General features: G+C 47.5%; 2 protein-coding genes across 20 annotated transcripts in view; one reads left to right on the forward strand and one right to left on the reverse strand.

The window, feature by feature from the left end:
- The window catches only part of RBMS2 (RNA binding motif single stranded interacting protein 2), a 94,991-nt gene that overhangs the window by 70,168 nt on the left and 3,677 nt on the right, over positions 1–21,146 (forward strand). For 2 of the 8 annotated variants that reach the window (XM_037996942.2, XM_008003697.3), the window contains exon 14: positions 94–7,509. The exons of the other annotated variants lie outside the window; for them this stretch is intronic. In XM_037996942.2, coding sequence (XP_037852870.2) covers positions 94–119 — 26 coding nt within the window. In that variant the 3' untranslated portion in view covers positions 120–7,509. Of the gene's footprint in view, positions 1–93; positions 7,510–21,146 lie in introns of those variants that run through there. 8 annotated transcript variants of the gene reach the window in all.
- Positions 6,659–21,146, reverse strand: part of BAZ2A (bromodomain adjacent to zinc finger domain 2A) — a 40,773-nt gene continuing 26,285 nt past the window's right edge. For 11 of the 12 annotated variants that reach the window (XM_037996937.2, XM_008003687.3, XM_008003680.3 and 8 more), the window contains 21 exons: positions 20,957–21,058; positions 20,579–20,789; positions 17,669–17,769; positions 17,293–17,358; positions 16,876–17,109; positions 16,075–16,329; positions 15,587–15,801; positions 15,217–15,291; positions 14,513–14,693; positions 14,352–14,411; positions 13,391–13,535; positions 12,213–12,871; positions 11,855–12,077; positions 11,607–11,762; positions 11,345–11,496; positions 10,849–11,138; positions 10,611–10,743; positions 10,350–10,496; positions 9,777–10,006; positions 9,516–9,659; positions 6,659–9,430 (listed from right to left, as the gene is read on the reverse strand). In XM_037996937.2, coding sequence (XP_037852865.2) covers positions 9,265–9,430; positions 9,516–9,659; positions 9,777–10,006; positions 10,350–10,496; positions 10,611–10,743; positions 10,849–11,138; positions 11,345–11,496; positions 11,607–11,762; positions 11,855–12,077; positions 12,213–12,871; positions 13,391–13,535; positions 14,352–14,411; positions 14,513–14,693; positions 15,217–15,291; positions 15,587–15,801; positions 16,075–16,329; positions 16,876–17,109; positions 17,293–17,358; positions 17,669–17,769; positions 20,579–20,789; positions 20,957–21,058 — 3,945 coding nt within the window. In that variant the 3' untranslated portion in view covers positions 6,659–9,264. The remainder of the gene's footprint in view (positions 9,431–9,515; positions 9,660–9,776; positions 10,007–10,349; positions 10,497–10,610; positions 10,744–10,848; positions 11,139–11,344; positions 11,497–11,606; positions 11,763–11,854; positions 12,078–12,212; positions 12,872–13,390; positions 13,536–14,351; positions 14,412–14,512; positions 14,694–15,216; positions 15,292–15,586; positions 15,802–16,074; positions 16,330–16,875; positions 17,110–17,292; positions 17,359–17,668; positions 17,770–20,578; positions 20,790–20,956; positions 21,059–21,146) is intronic. The other variant, XM_008003681.3, reaches the window with a different exon arrangement.

Raw genomic sequence — 21,146 nt, forward strand, 5'->3', positions numbered from 1 at the left:
GGGCTGTGCTGGCAGATAGCAGCTCAGCCCAGCCTGAAGTCAGACAAGTTCTCATGTTTGTCTTGTCTCCTCTCTGGCTTGTGCCTTCTTTAGGAGATTCCCCTCCCCATCTTTACTGAATAGAAATGAATTCTTGGAGATACTCTTGCTCCCAGATTCCAGAGGGTTAACCAGGAATGGAGACCATCCGTCGGCCCTGCTAAGGACTAACACTTAGCCATCGTTTTTCACAGGCCTGGGCCTGGAAAAAGAAAGCTCTATGTTCCTGCCCTTTGCTATTTCTCCGTTGCTGATGGAGCCTGGGGGAACTATCACTTTTCTTGTGTGCTACATTCAAGGAGATCAAAAAAACTTTTTTTCTTTTGCAAAGAAAGCTTTTTGTTTTTAACTGCAACGTACTTTTCTCCTACCCTAAAGAGACATGGTGGTTGTAGCTTCTCATCGATATGAAAAAGTTTTTGATATATTGGAATTATTTGGGAATGCTTTTAAAATAATTTGTAATTATTTCTTTACAAACCAAAACAGAACAGAAAGATGTGGTGCTAGAACATTGATGAAGGAGCTCTACTTACTGAGCTTAGTTCTGGACTTTTTTGATGTGTGTCTATGTGTTTTTAAAAAATTTGTTTGGTAAAGCTCTCAGCTCACACACCCCATCTCCTCTTCACCCATATTATGCCTTCTTTCTCTAGTCCAGATTCTTCTTTTTCTCTTTTCTAAACAGCTGAGCCTGCCCATTTTGCCCTCTTACAGCTTTTAATTTTATGGATTTTTAAAAATGACAATTCATGTGGAATTTGGGGTTGGGGGGCAGGCTGGGCAAGGAATAAGGTAGAACACTAAGTAGGCCATGGAAGTGGCTGTTCTTTCCCTCACCCTACCACACCCTGGGAGAAAAAACTAGACTTTGGCTTCAGAAAGCACAGATGTGACCCAGGCTTCCTAAAGAGACAATTCCACAGCCCTGGGAACACACCCTTGAGCCAAATTTGAAGACTAGGTCTTCCCTGGCAAGTTCCGGAAGAATGGACTTACTGACTTTTACCAACTCTTCTCACTGCCAAGGCCAACAGCATCTGAGGAAGTATCTTTTCCAGCTACAGCTTTTTGGGAGTACCTGCTTTCCTGCTTCCTGGAGGATATTTTCTGTCCTGGGCTTCATGGCCCCTCTCTTCCCTGTTGCACGTTGCTATGCTCAGAGCCTTTGCAGCTGTGACCTAGTTGAATCCACATGGGCTCCTTCCACACTGTGGAAGATCTGCTGCTTCACCCACAGACCAGAGGTTCTCAACCAGAGGTGATTTTGTCCTTCCCAGGCCTTTGGCAACATCTAGAGACAATTTCGATTGCCATGCCTGGAGGTGGGATGTGTGTGCTACTGGCATCTAGTGGCTGGAAACCAGGGTTGCTGCTAAACATCCTACACTGCATAGTATAGTCCCCACTACCCCCAACTAAGAATTATCTGACTCTAGAGGTCAACATTACCAAGATTGGGAAACACTGATATATCAGTGTTGTCCCTGCCTCCTGGGTTAGGGTAAATTCTCACCCCAACCCTGGACAAACAGTGCCTTTTGACACTCATGCAACTGTTTGAGAAGGACTGGACTGGATCCTTGAATTCTCCCCAGACTTTGACTTTTGATAACTCTGCATGTAGCAAGAGTGATTCTTGAAAGAGTTGTGGCTCCATGCTGAATGTACACGTGTACTCGGAGGGATTCAGGTGGGCACTGTTCTGGTGTGTGCTGTGCAATGGTGGGAAAGGACAAAACTCTCTAAACTGTCCAGAGCAACTTGCCCTGCCCTGGTGTGCTTGGACCCTTTGCCCAGGGAACCGGGACATGAGAAATAATGTTCCTTCTGTGGAAGGACAACAGAGAGCTAGGGTAGAAAAGAACAATAAATTCCAACTCTTTATGAGGCCAGGAGTCCTTTAAAAAAGCCTATGTCTTGGTCTTTAACTGTCCCCTTCTGCAAGTTGTGACTCTATACACATGGAGACAGATGGAAGAAAGCCTTCACCCATCTTCTAGGAAATCAGATCCTGCTCCTGTCTTCTCCCAGTCACTCCCTTATGCACTGAAAGGAGAATTTCACTGCCCTGCACTTCAAGGCCAGGTGCCTCTCCACCAGACAGTCAAAGGCAAATGATGGAGGATAGAGAGACAGGTGTTCACTACGCTGGCCATAGGGAGAGGAAGGGGCTGACAGCTGAGGAAAAGAAACTGTAGTATCAGTTGTTCCAAGTAGAACTTGGCCCAGCTTTCCCTCCCTTCCCAGACACCCCAGAATTGAGAGTCCCAGTGCCCCCTAGTGTCGACTTTCTATATACATCCTAGGGGTGGGGGAGTGCGGGGCAATGGGTAGGATATAGAGTGTAAAGGACAAACTGCCGCAGTCTTTACCCCGTGTAAAATAGCCCCAAGCCCAGCAGCCTTCTAGAGGGCTTTGGCTGGGCAGATAGCTTTTGGTTTTGAGTCTCCAGCCCTCAGTCAAGGAAAATATACCATAGCTGCTTTCTTGTCAGTGGTCTTTGAGAGAAAGAGAAAACAAATCTAGAATTCTGTTCATTTGATAGACCAGGGGAGCTTTGCTATGGTAGGAAGTTTAGAAAGGGCCTTTCATGCATAGAAACCATGGTTGATATTGCTGCTCCCCTCTCCTCTGCCTCACAGAACTCCTGATTCTGTCTTCTTTCTCTCTCTCTATTTTTTTAAAGGTTTAAATGGCTCTAATTTTTTGTTTTGATTTTTGAATTTACCTTTTGGAGTTCTTCTCATATGAATCTACTTGTTAGATTGTATTAATGAGTGTTTCTGGTTTGGGCATGGGAAGTGATAGGGAACCTGAAGTTATTTTGCAGTGGCTAATGGCACTGAGGAATTTCTTTTTTGGTGCATTTGATTTACACTCATTTCCCTCCTAACTGTTAGTTCATTTGTAACAGCGGGTGAGTGTTTGGAGGAAAGGAGGAAGAAAAGAGGGATACTGTTTCTCCCATGAAATTGTCTAATTGGTTGGGGTGATGGCAGAGGGAAATGTAGGGGAGCCTTCCAGCTCACAGCCTAGGGCTGGGCTCTTAAACACTATGCCTAGTGTTTTCTGAATACTGTCTTCACGGAGCCCAGCTCTTACTCTCTTTGTACTTTACATCTCACCCCCACTCATTATAGATGCTCATAACATTCTTAAAATATTTTAGTACTTGTCATTTTTCTGTTTTCAGTCAACTAGAACACACCAGAGTCCCTTCCTCAGATGGCATAATCCTTTATAGGCTCTGAGCCTGTCTAGCCATCTCCTGTTGGTGTTATTACTCCCCATCTCAGGCTCTGAGATGATACTCAGACCCTAAACTGATTGGACTTTTTGGAGGAGGGTGCCAGTAGAGGTCAGGAAGATGTGGAGATGATGATGGAGAGATGTTTTTATTTTATTTTTTAGAGATGGTCTTGCTCTGTCACCCAGGCTGGAGTGCAGTGATGCAGTCGTAGCCCACTACAGTCTTAAATTCCTGGGCCCAAGGGTTCTTCCCACCTAAGCCTCCCAAGTAGCCGGAACTACAGGCACGTACTACCAAGCCCAGTGAGTTTTTTAAATTTTTGTAGAGACAGGGTTCCTACTATGTTGCCCAGACTGGTCTTGAACTCCTGTCAAGTGAGCCTCCCACCTCAGCCTCCCAAAGTGCTATGATTACAGGTGTGAACCTCTATGCTTGGATGAGATGTTATTTTTAATGTTTTTGATTTTGGGGTTTTTTTTTTTTTGGTTTTTTGGTTTGTTTGTTTGTTTTTTTGAGACAGGATCTCACTCTGTGGCCCAGGCTGGAGGGCAGTGGCACCATCATGGCTCACTGTAGCCTCAACCTCCCAAGGCTCAGGTGATCCTCCTGCCTCAGCTGCCCATTCCCCTGCCACCAAGTAGCTGGGACTGCAGGCGTGCACCACCATGTCTGGCTAATTTTTTTATTTTTAGTAGAGACGGGGTTTTACCATGTTGGCCAGGCTAGTCTCCAACTCCTGAACTCTAAACGGCTAATGTTTGTGTTTCTAATAGAGACAGGGTTTCGTCATGTTGCCCAGCCTGGTCTCAAACTCCCGGGCTCAAATGATCCACCTCGGCCTCCCAAAGTGCTGGGATTACAGGTGTGAGCCCCTGCACCTGGCCTTTTTAGTTTTTTTTATTTATTTTCTTTGAGACGGAATCTCACTCTGTCGCCTGGGCTGGAGTGCAATGGCGTGATCTTGGCTTACTGAAACCTCTACCTCCTGAGTTCAAGCAGTTCTCCTGCCTCAGCCTCCTGAGTAGATGGGATTACAGGTGCCTGCCACCACGCCTGGCTAATTTTTGTATTTTTAGTAGAGATGGTGTTTTACCACGTTGGCCAGGCTGGTCTCTAACTCCTGACCTCCAAACAGCTAATTTTTGTATTTTTAGTAGAGATGGGGTTTGCCATGTTGTCCAGGCTGGTCTTGAACTCCTGGGCTCAAATGATCCGCCTGCCTTGGCATCCCAAAGTGTTGGGATTACAGGCATGAGCCACTGTACCTGGCCCTTTGCAGTGTTTTTAACCAAAGAATTTGTAGAGTTGCCCAGACCAGGAAGCCTGGTGGCTCTAAAGGGTAACAGACCTTGTCAGTAACAGACAGTGGGGGTGGTAGGAGGACATTACTCATACTGAAGATGAAGACCAGACTTTGCTGCTTCACAGGCCATGCCGGGGGTTGGGCCACTTCAGCTCCACTCCATTCGTTTTCCTTTCCTAACTTGACAATCAGTGAGCTCCTTCACCCTCCCTTAGTGCCTACTCCTGTCACTCCAATGTCAACCCATTGGGAATTGAGGCCTGCATGTGGGCTGTTACTTTGCATCATACAGATGCTGTAAGAGGCCTTGCTGGAATGTCCTAGGAATCCCTAGTAGCAGTGGCTACTAGTCTTCTAGAAAAGAACTATTGCCGCTGCCTTGTGCACATGCCCCACCTTCTGGGAAAGTGGCAGCATTGCGTTCATGAGGGGGTTTGCATTCTCAGCCAAGGGCAATAAACTTGGGTGGGTGATCTGGCCCAAACTTGCCCCTAGACTCTGCTAGCCCTGAATCAGCAGGCTTCAGAGAGGAAGGTGGGTGTTATAAAAGCCAGTCTGTAAAGGGTAAATTCCAAATCTTGTGCCTTGTTATACCAATCCTTTCTGATTCCCTTTTAAACCAACTACTCTTATTTTTGTGCTGCCTACATTTTCAATCCTCCCAAGCATTAGCAAATTCCTGAAATTTCCTCATTTGGCAGGCCTTCCATAGGAGTCAGCTATGGACTTCCATAGGAGTTGGCAGCTAAAACCAGACTGTGAGCTTCTGTCTCCCTTCTGATCTTTGCTGCACCTCCCAGGGGACGGTCCCCACATGACTATACAAAAGCCAGGTACCCTCATCACCCCGGTTACCCCTGACCTGATTGTTTTGAATAAACTTTCATTCTCCAAGCAGATCCCCAAATTTCCTTGTCCTTGTTACACATCTACCTCACAATCTCACAATTAAACAAGGACATATTCACCTATTTCTTTACTGTCTTCTCTATGAGGGTTGGGAAGGTAGGGGCTAGAAAAGGCTCATAATTTTTAAACTCTTGGGAATTTAAAAACTCTTGGGAATTTCTAGTCCTACAATGTTTTCTCTGGGATTTTTAGCTCACTGATCACCCTAGAACAGTGTGAACTCTCCAGATAGGTCCTGCTGTGATAAGCCAGGGGAGTAGGCTGTGCAGTGACTGCTTAGTGTAATAAGTAATTGTTGGAGGACACCAGCATAGGAACAGAACTTAGAACTTAAGAGGACAAGAAAGCTGCTCGGTGGCTGGTGTATAGCTGTAAAGGTAACCGAATACCAAAGAGGGAGTCTGTCATTTTCGTAAGGCTGGAAGCGAATGTTCCTTCTCTATCTTAACATACGGTTTAGGGGGTTCACCAAGACAAAGTTTCCAGGCTGGAGGGTAGTACTTTTCCAGCCTCAGTGAAGCCCCTACTCTAACATATACCCTTTCTGGGTGGATGAATACTTCTTTGCATGTGGACAGAAAATGTTTAATTTATACTTAAACACATTTTATGCATTTTTATCTGGAGACTTCTAGTTTTATACCCTGCCCACATCTATGCCAATGCCACCATTCTAACTCAGGCTTCTTTTCTACCCCTGGTCTTTTCCTTGTCCTTCCCTACAACTTGGTAGAGGTCCATTTTGTCTTACTTCACACTTTTTTTTTTTTTTTAATAAAACACAGAAGTCTACATTTTGGTGTCTTATCCGTGAGTGGAAAGTGGTAAGCCGGTGATGGTCCCACATTTGCTATGACAGAAACACAGTTAGGAAGCTGGGGCCACATCTCACAAGGCAGGACCTGGATATACTGAATCCCACTTTGCTCCAGCCCAGCAACTCAGCCAGACATTTAGGCAAGAGCACTAATAACCCTTTCCATCCACACCGAGGGTGTGGAACAGGAGTCCGGCTTTTAGTACCGTTTGCACAGAAAAGGCAAACATGTTGTTCCCCTGCCTGTGGTCTCTTAAGCCAGTCATGACCATCCCAGCGCCATCTCCCCCTCAGGTGTACACGTAGAAGGGAAGATGAATACACAGAGTCTTTTGAATCTCTATCAAATGTGTTTTTTTTATTCAACTGACAAGCACTTTTCTACAGCTGCACTTGTGGAACATCACATGGCAAAAACAGGAGTTTTTTCGCTAGACTTTTTTTTCTTTTTAACCTTATTAAAAATGAGATTGGTCCTAAAAATATAGAAAGAAATAAATTTAAATTCACAAAAAACTGTACATTATCAAAAAGTCACTAAAACACCACATTTGGTTATATAAAAAGTCCCTTTTGCTGTAAAAGGAACACGGAAACTTGTTGGTGTTGATGGTGTGGTTTCTTCCTGTCAACCAGACTGATGGAGGGAAGCAAAAGGGCAGGGGGTGGGTTGTCTTTGTATCTTAAACCTGCTTTCCCTACCAAATACTCTTGTCATGAGAGAAAATCCACCTAGCTCAAGGGGGCAGTGAAGATGAGGAAAGAAAAGCAAGAAATGGCCCCTTTGATTATGCCCTATCCCTACCCCCACCCCACCCGCTCCAGCCCCCACTTCTTCAAACTGAGGCTAGGACCCCACCCCGCCATATGAGTGCCTGGTCCCTAGGGAAAGAGATGGAGCTGGGAAAGGAACACAAAGCAGGAACCATGGAGATTTCACTCCCCCATCCACCTCACCTCCAACAATGAAATTAATCTAGTACATCTTATACCAGGGGAAAACTGCCAGGGGGAAAAAGCGGAGCCCCCAACTCTAACAGTTTCAACTGTCTAACACAAAGTTTGTTACAGCGCAGTTATTTAGATAAAATATAAATATTTATGCATAATATAAAGTCAATTCAAATATTCTTCAATCCACCTCTTATTTAAAAGCAAAAAAAAAAAAAATCTCAAATAAAATTAAAAGTTTTGAGGTTTATCTGACAGAAAAGGCGACTTTAGAAATAGGCTATGGGGGAGAAGGGGCATAAAGGAATAAAGGGGCTGCCCCAGGACCTACACTGCCCCTACCCCCTTCAGTGGCTCTTCAGTGCTGCTAGAATACAAGGAATGCTCCACCTCACCTGGCACCCCTACCCCCAATGGAACATTTCTTGGATGCCTCAGCTCTCTGCTTGGGCCAGCCAGCAGCCACCTCCCCAGTGCAAGTACCCGTAATCTCTGAAGGGAGGGGCTCTGCTGAGCAGGAGAAGCAGGGGGCCAAGGGCCCATGGCTATAGCTGGGAGTCAGCAGCTTTCCTCTCATGTTGGGGGTTAACTTGGACACAGTCACATGTAGGGCAGTGATGGACCCAGAACCCCTCCTCCCTACTCTCCTGTGCTCCAGGGTCTCTGCTGCTGGGGAAGGGGTCCTGGAGTATGAAGTGAAGAAAAGCACAACTAAATGGCATAAGGAAAAGATCCAGTTCTACCACTCTCCCGTAGAAGCTTAAGATTCAAAACTACCGAGAGGAGAGGGAGTTCCTGCTGAAAGATTGCACAGTCTGAAGAGGCTGGAACAAAAATGACCAGGAGAGAGACATAGCCTTGTCTCCAGATAAATTGTTCCTGTGGTTTCCCAAAGACAAAAAAGTGATGGTTTTCAACAATGGGAAAAATGGGAATGAAAACAGATACTTGGGGAAACTGAATGGATCCTATCAAACAATACAGGGTCACAAGCACAGCATCTTCTCTCTCACACACACACACACACACACACTCACAACGTGCTCTCTCTCTGAGGCCGGCCCCATTGCTACCTGGCCTCCATCTTGGGGTGCACCCAAACTCAGCAGTAGTTGTCCCTGAGGAGTTCCCAAGAGGGTTTGGGAAGGAGGTGGGGAAGGAGGCTGGAAGGCCCAGGAGGCCTCCCTGCCCTCTCCCCAGCTACTGAGTTTCAGAAAAGGCTGGAAACTCAGCATGTGAGGAGCATCCAACGTCATACAGGGGATAGCTATCAGCAGGAAGATGGGGACAGAGAAAAAGACAGGGACCTCTGAACGTTTTTTTTCCTTTGAAGGGAAAAGATTTGGGAGAAGAGAAAAGGAGGGAGGAACCCGTACACGATAGTTTTACATTATTGGATAAGAGAAAATCTGAAAACTGGGGGGTGGGAGGTGGGAAAAGAAAAACAGACCGCGAAAAGCAGGGAAGGGACTGAACATGGAAGCAGCATGTCCAGGGCCCGGTGTCCGGCGCGACACACTTGGGAGTTAAGTCCACTTTACTGGCCGTCACTGCGGGTCCGCACACAGTACAGAGTGTTTCTTGGTTTCACACATTCACTAGAACTATTGCTATTGTTAAATAACCCCAGAATGCTGGGGCACGTACAGGGGAGGAGAGGAAGCAGGGAGGAGGAAGTAGGGACTTCTTTCCCCGTCCCCATTTTTAATTAGCAAATAAAACAGAAAAGAAAAATTATTTTTTTTCTTTTTTTGGCTTTTAGTCCAGAAGGACCTCATCTCTGCACCTCTTATTTGAGGAGCAAGAAGAGGAAAGGGAGAAAGGGATATAGGAATAAGAGGATGTGGGGTGCTGCCAAGGGCAAGGTCAAAAATCAGGGTTGTATCTGACTTGAGTCTGGACCCAGGGCAGCATCAGCAGGTGAAAATGGCAGGTTTTTTGTTTGGAAGGTGGGGGGGAGATGCCACAAGGTGACTCCCCACCTCCCTTGCCTCACAGATTGGCCTGTTTTCCCTGATAAAACTCCTCCCAGCGGCTCTCGAAGAAGCGGCGCATGATGTGCCCAGCCTTGCCTACTTCAGAGTCATCCTCGTTGAAGGTCTGGCAGTTGTCAAATACCAAGAGGGCATCAGCCGCAAACTCCTCTGAGCTGGTGTACCTGGACAGGGCAGGGGCAAAGCTGTGAGCTGGGTAGGAGTTGCAGCAGTAGCAAATACCAGGCGGATGCACCCACATCTACTTACCCTCCCCTGAGCAGCCGCTCCCGCATGGTGGAAAAATCCATAGGATTTTTGATGATGCGCCGGTACCCACTCACCAAACGTGGGTTCACAGGCTCTAGGAAAGGCCAGGCTGCATCATGGGACTCCATCTCCATCAGGATAATCCTATCATTACAGGGACAGTGATGGCTCCATCTCAGAAAGCAAATATACTGACCCCTCCCAGCCCCTTCCTTTGGCAGAGGTAGAGCCAACTGTCCCCCCAGGATTCACTCAACTCACTCGCAAAATGTGAGATCACTGTGGTGGTTCCGCATTGAGAGTCGCCGCCGCTTGGAGGGGGACTGCCCCTCTTCTGAGTACCGAGGCCCTGCTGCTGGGCTTTCTCGACCCCTCAACAGTACCCGGCGTCGGCGGCCATCACCCTCTGACAAGTTCAGTGAATAAGCACTTTTCCGCTTCTGGCCTCGCTTTGGGAAACCAGGCTTCTGAGTGAATTCTCCCTCTACCTGCTTAGTATAGGAAACAAGTGAGATTAGCAACAGCTGGAGATGCACTGCTTGCCCTACTACAACCTCTGCCTAAATGTGATTTAAGGCTTCAAAATACTATCATGCATAAGCTGGCACTGGTTTATTCACATAACCCAATGAAGTAGGTAAAAGGGAAGATACAGTTATTATCATTTTATAAAGAAAGCAATTAAAGCTATAGAATTTAAGTGACTTGTCCAAAAAAGGACTTAGAACCCAGGTCCCCTAATGCCCAGTCTGGGACTCTTTCCAAGGAGACGAGAGATTGAGCATAATCTCTGATTTTTGTTTGAGTGTGGGAAAGAAAGAGCAGAAGCCTCACCTGAGCCAAACAGACAGTACAAAACCAATCTCCTTCTGGGACAGCCTCCATCTTGGGACGATGGCAGTAAATGTGGCAGCCACGGTCACACCCATCACAAAGCAGAAGAAACTCATCATTGTCACCCTTCCGGCAGACTAGACACGTCTGGACCAAGGTTGTGAGGAGGCAGAATGAGCTCTCAAGCCTCTACCTGCCAGTGACCCCACCCGCCCCTGCTGGCTGGCCCCTCAGCCTTTCCAGGCTCTCTCAGCCTCTTACCACTTTGTTGACAGACTTCTCCCAGGCAATGGACCTCTCCAGCTGGCCCAGGCACAAGCACACCTGGGCTGCGCTCCGGCACCGCTCGAGGGTCTGGCGCCAGACACGAATGCGAGGGGTGATCTCGTATGATCTGGAGGGAGAAAGTGGTGATCTTTGGATGAGGAGCAGGATCCACTAAAGAGGGAACTTATCCCTTTCTCTCCAAGACCAAGAATGGAGGGTGGGAGTCACTCACATCTCTGTAGTGGTACCCTCAGGGGCACCATTAGGTGTGCTAAGCAGGGCCTTCTCCAGCACAACCTCATGAGTTGGCCAGAGGGGCTCCCGCAGGTACCGCCGTTCTACATTCTGTTCCAGGGCAGCCAGCCGCATCACAGCCAGGTCCAAAGGGTTGGTAGTTTTACGCTGAGGTGCCAGTCCTTCCCTGCCTCGACCTCGCCAGGTGATATCCTCCTGGGAGCTGGAGAGGTGCTCACAGTAGGCCAAGTCTTCACGGGTAGAGTCCGGGCTAGGACATGTCCAGCCCTTGAGTTAAGAGAGAGGAATAAAACTCACTGTAAAAGGAGGAAAATTTGGCATAGGAAAAAAACAAAACAAACAACAACAAAAAAACATGACCCACTTAAGGTAGGTCACCTGTGAAGTAGGGACCCAGGGTTTTTTCTAACAGGGCATAAAGGACTAATGCTTTTCCCTAAACAACTTCCTACACAGTGCCAATCCCACCATACCCGAATCTGCAGATCAGACATGATAACCCGCTGCTCCAGATCCTCGACCCATTGAAGCACTGCTAGGTCTGTCTCATACGTCTTCTCTTTGGGGGACCAGCTCATCATGCCTTCTTGAAAGACAGGTAGTTGCCTGGGCTCAAAGATGGGGTCTGAGAAGAGAGGTGGCAGAGGGAAAGGCCCATCAGGCTGTTGTCCACAGCAGCAGCTCAATGCTTACCCTGGGCTCTTCAGCTCAAGCTGGGTATAGGAGTGTATTTACCAGCTGAGGGCCGTAGGCAGACTTCCTGCAAGAAGTCCCTGTGCTTGTTAAGGTGTTTGTGAAGTGCCTTCTCCCGGATACCTCGGGGATGTAGGGCCTTGAGCATGGCATCCAACGTCTCAGGATCTCGTATCCACCACCAGCCTGAGCACATCTCTGTGAGCGGATGAGATATATGTGGGGTGCCAGCTGTGAAGCACTGCCCACACTGGATACCCCCACTCCACTCTCACTCCAAGATCACTCACCAGGTGGGACAGGCTGGGCTGTCAGCTGGGTTAGGTAACGCTGTTCCATTTGTTTGAAGAACTTACTGGGAGGTCTCCCTCTCCGTTTGGGCTGTCCCAGCCCTGTGGGACTCTGTGGCATTTCCCCAGGGTCTCCTGCTCGCCTCTTAGGGGCCAACCCAGCCAAGGGCATGGAAGAGAACTGCACTGGAGAACAAGGGTTGGCAGCACTGGGTCTATTCATCTGTGAATAAAATGAGACATAAGGATGTTTTCATGTTTATAGGTTGCCTCAACTTCAGGCAGCAGCTCCATACTCAGGCAATGTTGCCTGTGGCAAGATGAAATCAAGTGCATACTACTAATTCTGGCTACTTACTGGCTTGGAGGAGGCAAGCTGCTGAGGGGAGGGAGTGGGTTGGTCCTCAGAAACTGCAGGGGGTGGTGTAGGGGCAGCATTGCAGGGCATCTGGGCTGAGATGTTAAACCAGAGTGCTTGAGGATCAGGGCTGGATTCTGCCTCATCAGGCTCTGGCTCCTCCGGGGGCTGTGATGGAGCTGGGTCTAGTTTTCCAGGACTGCTATCAGGCGTGAGGACTGAGCTGCTCAACAGGGAGCTATGGCTCTGAGTCTGGCTCAGCCAAGACAGGAAGGCTGACTGGCTGAGGTCATGCTGGCTCTGACCCAGTGACAAAGGGGAGCCTTCTTGCTCCAGGAACCCCTTATGGGACTGAGGATGGGACTGAAGCTGAAGCTGAAGCTGAGGTTGGGGCTGGGCAGGTGCATGAAGCTGAGCCGCAGGCTGAAGCTGGGCCTGGGGCTGTTCTGAATCCTGACCCCTGACAGGGGACTTAAGATGCCTAGGTTGCATAGACCCAGGCTTAGTTTTTCGAGGTCGGCCTCGGGCCCGGGCAGGAGAACTGGCAGTGGTGTTGGAGCCAGCTAACTCCATCTTCATAGAGAAGAGGGCAGGGTTGAGTGACGTATGGGCTGCCACTTTTAAGGAGTCAGTTTCCTTCTTTATCACATCCTCGGGAACTGTAAAGAGAAGTAAAGAGCTTAAGACATATGCTGACATACAAGGGAAAAGTAAAATGGTATATAAACTTAGGACCTATGCTTTCTTTTTCTCTTGGACTTAGTCCCCCTTTTTTGAGATTCCACTGGGAAGAGCTTACATACCAATGAACACAGTATCTGGGGAAGAAACTATTCTCACAAGTAATCAGCAGCAGCAGCACAATCATAAGCTAACATTTATTGCGAACCAACTATAGGTTAAGTATTATTCTAAGAGACTTAACTCATTTTAATCCTCTCAGTAGCCTCATGAAGTACAAATACTATTATTATCTCAACTTCACAAATGAAGAAACAGAAATATACAGCTGCAAATGGCAGAGCAGGTGGGTAGGCAGCTTTACTCTAAAATCTGTGCTCTTAACCATTACACCATATTATCAGAAAATGAAAGAAGCCCAAGACTACTAAGGAAAAGGAATTATTTAATTCTTGTTTGATAGGACTCAGAATCCACACTCCCACAGACACACCTACCTAAGTTCCCCTCTGTTCCTTCTACAAAGATACCAGCCAAATATGGCAATACCCAGTAGCGACGTCTGTAGCGGTCTTGACCCAGGGAGACCGCCCGAAGCATCTGGGATGAGTGAAGCAGCTTTTTGCGAAAGAAAAGCTGACGCTGGGTAGACAATGAAAATGAAGATGAATAAACACATTTCTAGAGTGACAGTGGTGAATTCATCCAGTATATCGGAGAAAGGCAATGGCTCTCAGCCCCTCTATAAAAGTGATGCCATCTGGGCCTAACTCAGAAGGTGATTAAGGTCAAGAGCGGTGGCTCACACCTGTGATCCCAGCACTTTGGGAGGCCAAAGCAGGTGGATTGCTAGAGCCCAGGAGTTCCATGTTACCAGCCTAGGTAACATGTGGAAACTCTGTCTCTATAAAAACACAAAAATTAGCCGGGCATGGTGGCTCCCGCCTATAGACCCAGCTACTTGGGAGGATCACCTAAGCCCAGGAGGTTGAGGCTGCAGTGAGCCATGATCGTACCACTGCACTCCAGCCTGGGTAACAGAAACCCCATCTCAAAAGAATAAAAATTAAAATTCAATTTAAAAAATACGGTCATCGGCTGGGCGCGGTGGCTCAAGCCTGTAATCCCAGCACTTTGGGAGGCCGAGACGGGCGGATCACGAGGTCAGGAGATCAAGACCATCCTGACTAACACGGTGAAACCCCGTCTCTACTAAAAAATACAAAAATCTAGCCGGGCGAGGTGGCAGGCGCCTGTAGTCCCAGCTACTCGGAGGCTGAGGCAGGAGAATGGTAAACCCGGGAGGCGGAGCTTGCAGTGAGCTGAGATCCGGCCACTGCACTCCAGCCTGGGCGACAGAGTGAGACTCTGTCTCAAATAAAAAAAAAAAAAAATATAGGGTGATCAATTCTTGCCCAGCCCATATCTCCAACTCTTGGGAGGTTAGAAGCACAATACCTTACTGAGTTTTTCTATCTGGCGCTCTAGCTCTGGGATGCTAGATGCTGTGGCATCAACCTGGGGAGAAACATGTAAGCATTAAGAAAAAGGAGGTTATCAGATTCAAGAAAGAGGAATCTATTTTCTAACTCCCACTTTCCTTGATCTTGGGCCAGTACCTCTCCATCTCTTCGACCCCTGCGGCCATGGACAGCTGCTGTAGACTCCTCTTCTTCCTCTTCTTCCATGCCACTGGTCTCCTCCATGATCCGAGAACTGCGCCTCCGTCCCAGGCATTCCTCTGGCCCTTCCATCTCTACCTCAGACCGCCCAGTTCGCTTGGCCAGAACAGTTTTCAGTCTTGAAACAGATGGAGAAAGATGAAGGGATGGCCGAGCGCAGTGGCTCACACCTATAATTCCAGCACTTTGGGAGGCCAAGGCAGGCGGGTCACCTGAGGTCAGGAGTTCGAGACCAGCCTGACCAACATGGTGAAACCCTGTCTCTACTAAAAATACAAAAATCAGCCAGGTGTGGTGGTGGGCACCTGTAATCCCAGCTACTTGGGAGGCTGAGGCAGGAGAATCGCTTGAACATGGGAGGCAGAGGTTGCAGTGAGCTGAGACTGCACTACTGCATTCCAGCCTGGGCAACAGAGCAAGACTCCATCTCAAAAAAAAAAAAAAAAAAATTAAGGGAAACTGGTGAGGAACATGATAGTGCCACAGAAGAAATACCTGGGCTCCAAACCATCCTGGGCCCTGGTAAGGTCCCAAATCCAGGGAAGGGGCTAAAGCATCACATTTCACACCAAAACCCTGGCTATGCTTCACCCGCCCCACTTCTCTCCTCTCTGGGGCTCTACCCTCTGTCTGGTCCCTACCTCCGGAGCCGACCTTCAACAATCCACTTGTTTTTCCTGTAGCTGGACATACTCTCCAGAGTCTTGTCAATTTCACTGCAGGGGAATAGGGAATAGGATGAAGTGGCAGCACAAAAAAAGGGAAAGGAGGCTCAAGGGTAAAGGGGCTGCAGCTGAAAAAGGAGTTCTAGCCTAGAAACTAGATCAGATGAATGGCAGAGGAAGGCTTAGGCTCTCCCAGGGAGGGCACTGCAATTCAGTCCCAAGTCACTCCATATCTTCAGAACATGACAGTGAACACACATTTCTGAGGACTTCTGGAAAGCTAGAAGTCCTCCATCCCATTCTGATGCAAGGCATACAATGACCATCCCCACTCCCAGCCTCTCACTTGATGATGAGGGTGGAGCCATTGAGCTCATGCACAAGGAAGGCCAGGACAGCAGCCTTCTGCTGGGGTGACTGGGCCTGAAAAGGCTGGGTGCGCAGGCGGTCACAGAGGGCTGGCTCTACTCCATATGCCATAAGGAAGCAGCGCAGGATCTCCGACACATTGTCTCTTGTCAGTGGGATCTCAGACACCTTCTCCCCCAAGATCTTTAGGGACTGTGTGGAGGAGAGCATAATGGGAGTGAGTAGGGAAAGATGAACAACCAAGTTGGGTGAATGTGCAACAGGAAAATACACCAGAAGAGAACTATGGGGGTTAAGATAGAATACAAAAGACCACAGAAGAAAAGGAGTAAAATAAAGAAAAATAAAATAAGGAGAGAGGAGTCAGGAAGAAAAAGAAATGGAAAAATATAAAGAAAAGAGAAACACTAAGTAGTTATATCTCTTTTACTTGTCCTGGTTACTTTGGGAGGGACTTGCACTCACCTGACAGTAGGAGGGCAAGCCAGGATCATGGAGTGCAGCCTTCAGCAGCCTCACCAGCAGGTCTTGCACCTCACCCAAGCTGTCGCCTTGACACAGGAGTCCCTCCTGCAGGACCCCCAGGCTAGGCACATCTTTGGCAGGATCAAAGCCCAGCACCCTGCCAAAGCTATGCAGGAACTCCACAATGGTCAAGCAGTCTGAGAAGGCCCCACTGGGCAATGTCAGACCAGGGACTCGTGAGAAGTCAGGCAGGGGCTAGAGAGATAAAAGTGTTCTGTTAAAATAAAACAGTTAACACTGTTTTATTTTTTAAAATAAAAGAGTTAACACTGTTTTATTTTTTAAAATAAAAGTTAACACTGGGGTTCTTCCTTTAATCTTTATGTAATTTTTTTTTTTTTTTTTTGAGATAGGGTCTCACTCTTGTCACCCAAGCCAGAGTGCAGTGGCATGATCTCTGCTCACTGCAGCCTTGACCTCCTAAACCCAAGCAATTCTCCCACATCAGTCTCCCAAATAGCTGGGACTACAGGTACATGCCACCACACCCAGCTAATTTTCATATTTTTTGTAGAGATGAGGTCTCGCCATGTTGCCCAGGCTGGTCTTGAACTACTGGGCTCGAGCAATCTGCCCACCTCAGCCCTCCCAAAGTGCTGGGATTACAGGTGTGAGCCATGGCACCCGGCCTTCCTTTAATCTTTAATGGAAATGTTTCTCCCATTGCAGAAGTCCCTGTTTTTTTTTTTTAAAGGAAAGTCTTCCCAACTGACCCAGGAACTGTTACTCTCTCCTCACTACCTGGTGGTCAGTCAGACACATATCCTCTGTTGGCTTCTTCATTTCCTCCAAGATCATCTGTTGCCTCTGCCGTTCCTCCAAGCGCCTCTGTGTGGCCAGGGTCTTATCTGCTTTACAGGCTGGCTTGGCTTTGGCCACCTCCTCCTTTTCCTTCATTTTTACTTTCTCCTTCTTTTCCCTCTTGACTTTTTCCTTCAGTTTTTCTTGCTTTGTCTTTCCCTTTTCTTTCTCAGCCTACTCAAGGAAAAGAGGAACCAGGAGTGCCATAAAGATACCAGTTACTATCCTTCCCTGTTCCCAGTCCTCCCAACCTCACGGCCCAGAAATCTCACTATAAAACAAGACTGATGTACATGTCTTGCAAAATCAGTTTAGTGGCTTCAAAATTATACTTGGCAAGTTTGTACATGCACCTACCTTGGATTTCTTCTTAGCTTCCTTCTGCTTTAAGCTCTTGGTCTCTTGTTTCCGCTTATTTCTGGCCTGTAAACCATAAGGGAAGTCATTTCTCCTCAAACTCTGAAAGCATCTCTGCTTGGGCTAGGATTCAAAAACAGACAAGGGTGCTGGGGAGGAGAGGTGAGAGATGGAATGAGGGGTTGGCAATGGATTAATTCTCTCACCCTAGAGATGCCCACGTTATTTTTGAACAAGCCCAATTCTCTAAATCAAGCGCAGGGTAATGAAGATATACTGCTACACAGGGAGTGGTGGATGTGGGAGATGAAAATAAAACATGAAGTAGACTGTAGGAAAAATTAACCTACTGTGTCATCTCTCTGATGTCCCTCACCTGCCCTTGGATAGTAGTCTGACACTCTCCCCGTTGTACCTTCTGCCTCATCTTCTTCTTGCTTTTACCAATCTTTGCTTTATCTTCCTCATTCGGTGTTTCTTGAGAGCAGAAAGAAAAATGAAACAAGTGAGGCAGGAAGGCAGTTCTGTAGCATCCAGGGCAACACATGCCTGTCTCAAAGCTGGCCTCCCAAGCAGTTCCCTGAATAATCTAGTTTTTTTTTTTTTTTTTTTTAAGTATACATAATAAAACATTGGAGGGAAAAATGTAGGAGAGGCACCTGCTATGGGTGTGGCACAAAGAACTCAAATGACATCTGCCCAGAAGCACCAGCCCCTGGCTCCAATCAGACTGCTTTACAAGGTGTCCTGCTGATAGAAAAGAGGCCCCAATGGCAGAGTAGCCTTGTAGCCAATCTCTATCCCAGGATACCTGACAAGAGCAGCAACCCACAGACTGATTTTAGAGCAGAGAGCAGAGAAAGGATATAGCAAGCCAAACTGTCAGGGAAAGAGGGTAGTAGTTCGAAGCACTGATTAACCAAGGATGTGCCGAAAAAAAGCCCACACAGCAGACACCTCAAAAGAATCAGATCAACACTGACATAGCTATTGATCATGCTCAGCTCCATGTCTTGCTTCACTAAAAGTTCTGAATTTCTTCCTTCCGGAAGACTTGTGGAAGTATAATTCTGCAAGCAATAGAGTATTTCATAATTGATGTTTCTGACATGACTCTCTCTCTCTATATATATATATATATGTGTATATATATATGTGTGTGTGTGTATGTATGTATATACAGACACGGAGTCTTGCTCTGTCGCCCAGGCTGGAGTGCAATGGCACAATCTCGGTTCACTGCAACCTCCGCCTACCAGGTTCAAGCCATTCCCCTGCCTCAGCCTTCTGAGTAGCTGGGACTATAGGTGTGTGGCCACCACACCCTGCTAATTTTTTGTATTTTTAGTACAGGAGGGGTTTCACCGTTTTAGCCAGGATGGTCTCAATCGCCTGACCTCATGATCCGCTGGTCTCAGCCTCCCAAAGAGTTGGGATTACAGCAGTGAGCCACCGTGCCCGGCCCTGACATAACAATATTTATTAATTTGTTTCTGGTATAGAAACGCCACCATATGTCTACATGACAACCCTTTAAGACAATTACGGGCAGATGAACTACCTAAGGCTTTGAATAAAATATGAGACTTGACCAGGTGCAGTGGCTCATGCCTGTAATCCCAGCACTTTGGGAGGCTGAGGCAGGTGGATCACCTGAGGTCAGGAGTTCGAGACCAGCCTGACCAACATGGAGAAACCCCATCTCTACTAAAAATACAAAATTAGCCGGGTGTGTTGGCACACGCCTATAATCCCAGCTACTCTGGAGGCTGAGGCAGCAGAATCGCTTAAACCTGGGAGGTTTTAATTAGGGAATCGCTTAAACCTGGGAGGTTGCAGTAAGCCAAGATCGCACCATTGCACTGCAGCCTGGGCAACAAGAGCAAAAATCCATCTCAAAAAAAAGAAAAGAAAAGAAAAGAAAAAAAGGTCAGGTGTGGTGGATTACGCCTGCAATCCCAACGTTTTGAGAGGCCAAGGCAGGTGGATCACAAGGTCAGGAGACCGAGACCATCCTGGCTAACATGGTGAAACCCTGTCTCTACTAAAAATACAAAAAGTTAGCCAGGCGTGGTGGCGGGCGCCTGTAGTCCCAGCTACTCGGGAGGCTGAGGCAGGAGAATGGCGTGAACTCAGGAGACGGGGCTTGCAGTGAGCCGAGATCGCGCCACTGCACTCCAGCCTGGGTAACAGAGTGAGACTCCGTCTCAAAAAGAAAAAAAAAAAAAGAGACTTGTTCTAGGTCATTTGGTTGAAACATGACAGAGCTACATGTCTGAGTGAGAATCAAAAGACTAAGTTTTTTCACATTCTTCACACTACACCAGGGTAAACGCACTATTTACTGAAAAATTTAGGTATTTCTCACCCGTCCATCCACTAAAACAGTGCTTCTTCTTCTTCTTCTTCTTATTATTATTATTATTATTATTTTGAGATGGAGTTTCACTCTTGTTGCCCAGGCTGGAGTGCAATGGTGCGATCTCAGCTCACCACAACCTCTGCCTCCCGGGTTCAGGTTATTCTCCTGCCTCAGCCTCCGGAGTAGCTGGGACTACAGGCATGCACCACCACGCCAGCTAATTTTTTTTTTTTTTTTTTTTTTTTTAGTAGAGATGGGGTTTCACCATGTTTGCTGGGATAGTCTCAATCTCTTGACCTCATGATCTGCCTGCCTTGGCCTCCCAAAGAGGTGGGATTACAGGCGTGAAACACTGTGCCCGGCCTATTATTTTTTTTTAGAAACAGGGTCTTGCTGTGTTGCCCAGGTTGGAGTGCAATAACACAACTGCAGTTTACTGCAGCCTCCAAACTCCTGGGGCTCAAGTGATCCTCTCCTGCCTGCCTCAGCCTCCTGGGTAACTGGGATTATTAGGCACACACCACCATGCCTGGCTCCCAATTATCTTTTAAATTCAGATGTGAATTCTGAACTTCCATGATCGTAAAAATGAGTAAGGTAGGAGGGTACAACTGAACCAGTATAAGATAAGGAGCTAAAAGATGAAAAGAAAGGGCAAGAAAGTCCTCTCCTCTGGGCTAAACACATCTGGGGACAGCCCAAGGTTTCACTGGTAGCAGCAACTCAAGAAAGAGTATGGCTGGAAAAGAAGCATTCCCAAGCACTGGGACTATGATGCTGGATTCCAAAGAGAAGCTGATTCAGATTCATTCTTCCCAGATAATGTTAGTCACGCTCCTGGGAAATCCAGGTATTAGCAATTCATCAACATTTTAGATACCTCACGGAGGAAGCCGAATTCCAAAGTAAGAAATACCATTGTACCTTGGGCCTCCAGTTTCTTTAGGAGGCGGTTGTCTGTCTTGTCCAATAGCTCAGTGATTTTGACCTTAGGTGGCCGACCTCGGCCCCGTTTCACCTTGGGGACTTCCTTAGTCTTAGTCTTCTCAGTGTTTCGAGGTCGACCCCGTTTGCCAGTAATTGCCTGAATCCTCGATGGGATCTCCTCTGCTGAGAGCTGCACCCACTGCAAGCCCTAAGGTAGCAAGGGAGACTGTTACAGTAGGAAGGAATCGGTGCAGGCCACTAGACCCTTGGAACCATTCAATGCCCCAGAACCTTCAAACCCCACAAGAGGAAGCTGCAGCTTGTCCACCAACTCATCCTCAGGGACAAAAGCATATTTAACCCTTAGGTCTGTACCTCTGGCGTGTCTCTTTCTTCAAAGAAATCTCCAACAGGCATACGGGGACTGAAGCTGAAGTGCTCACGGCGGACACTGTGTACCACATTGCGGCTCAGGTACTAAGAGGAGGAAGTAAAGTAACATTAATAAAGCTGGAATCCTACCATGTATTTGGTCAGCGAAGGCACAAGCAGAACAGACCCAGAG

The sequence above is a fragment of the Chlorocebus sabaeus genome, chromosome 11, assembly GCF_047675955.1.
Source record: "Chlorocebus sabaeus isolate Y175 chromosome 11, mChlSab1.0.hap1, whole genome shotgun sequence".
Taxonomy (NCBI): Eukaryota; Metazoa; Chordata; class Mammalia; order Primates; family Cercopithecidae; genus Chlorocebus; species Chlorocebus sabaeus.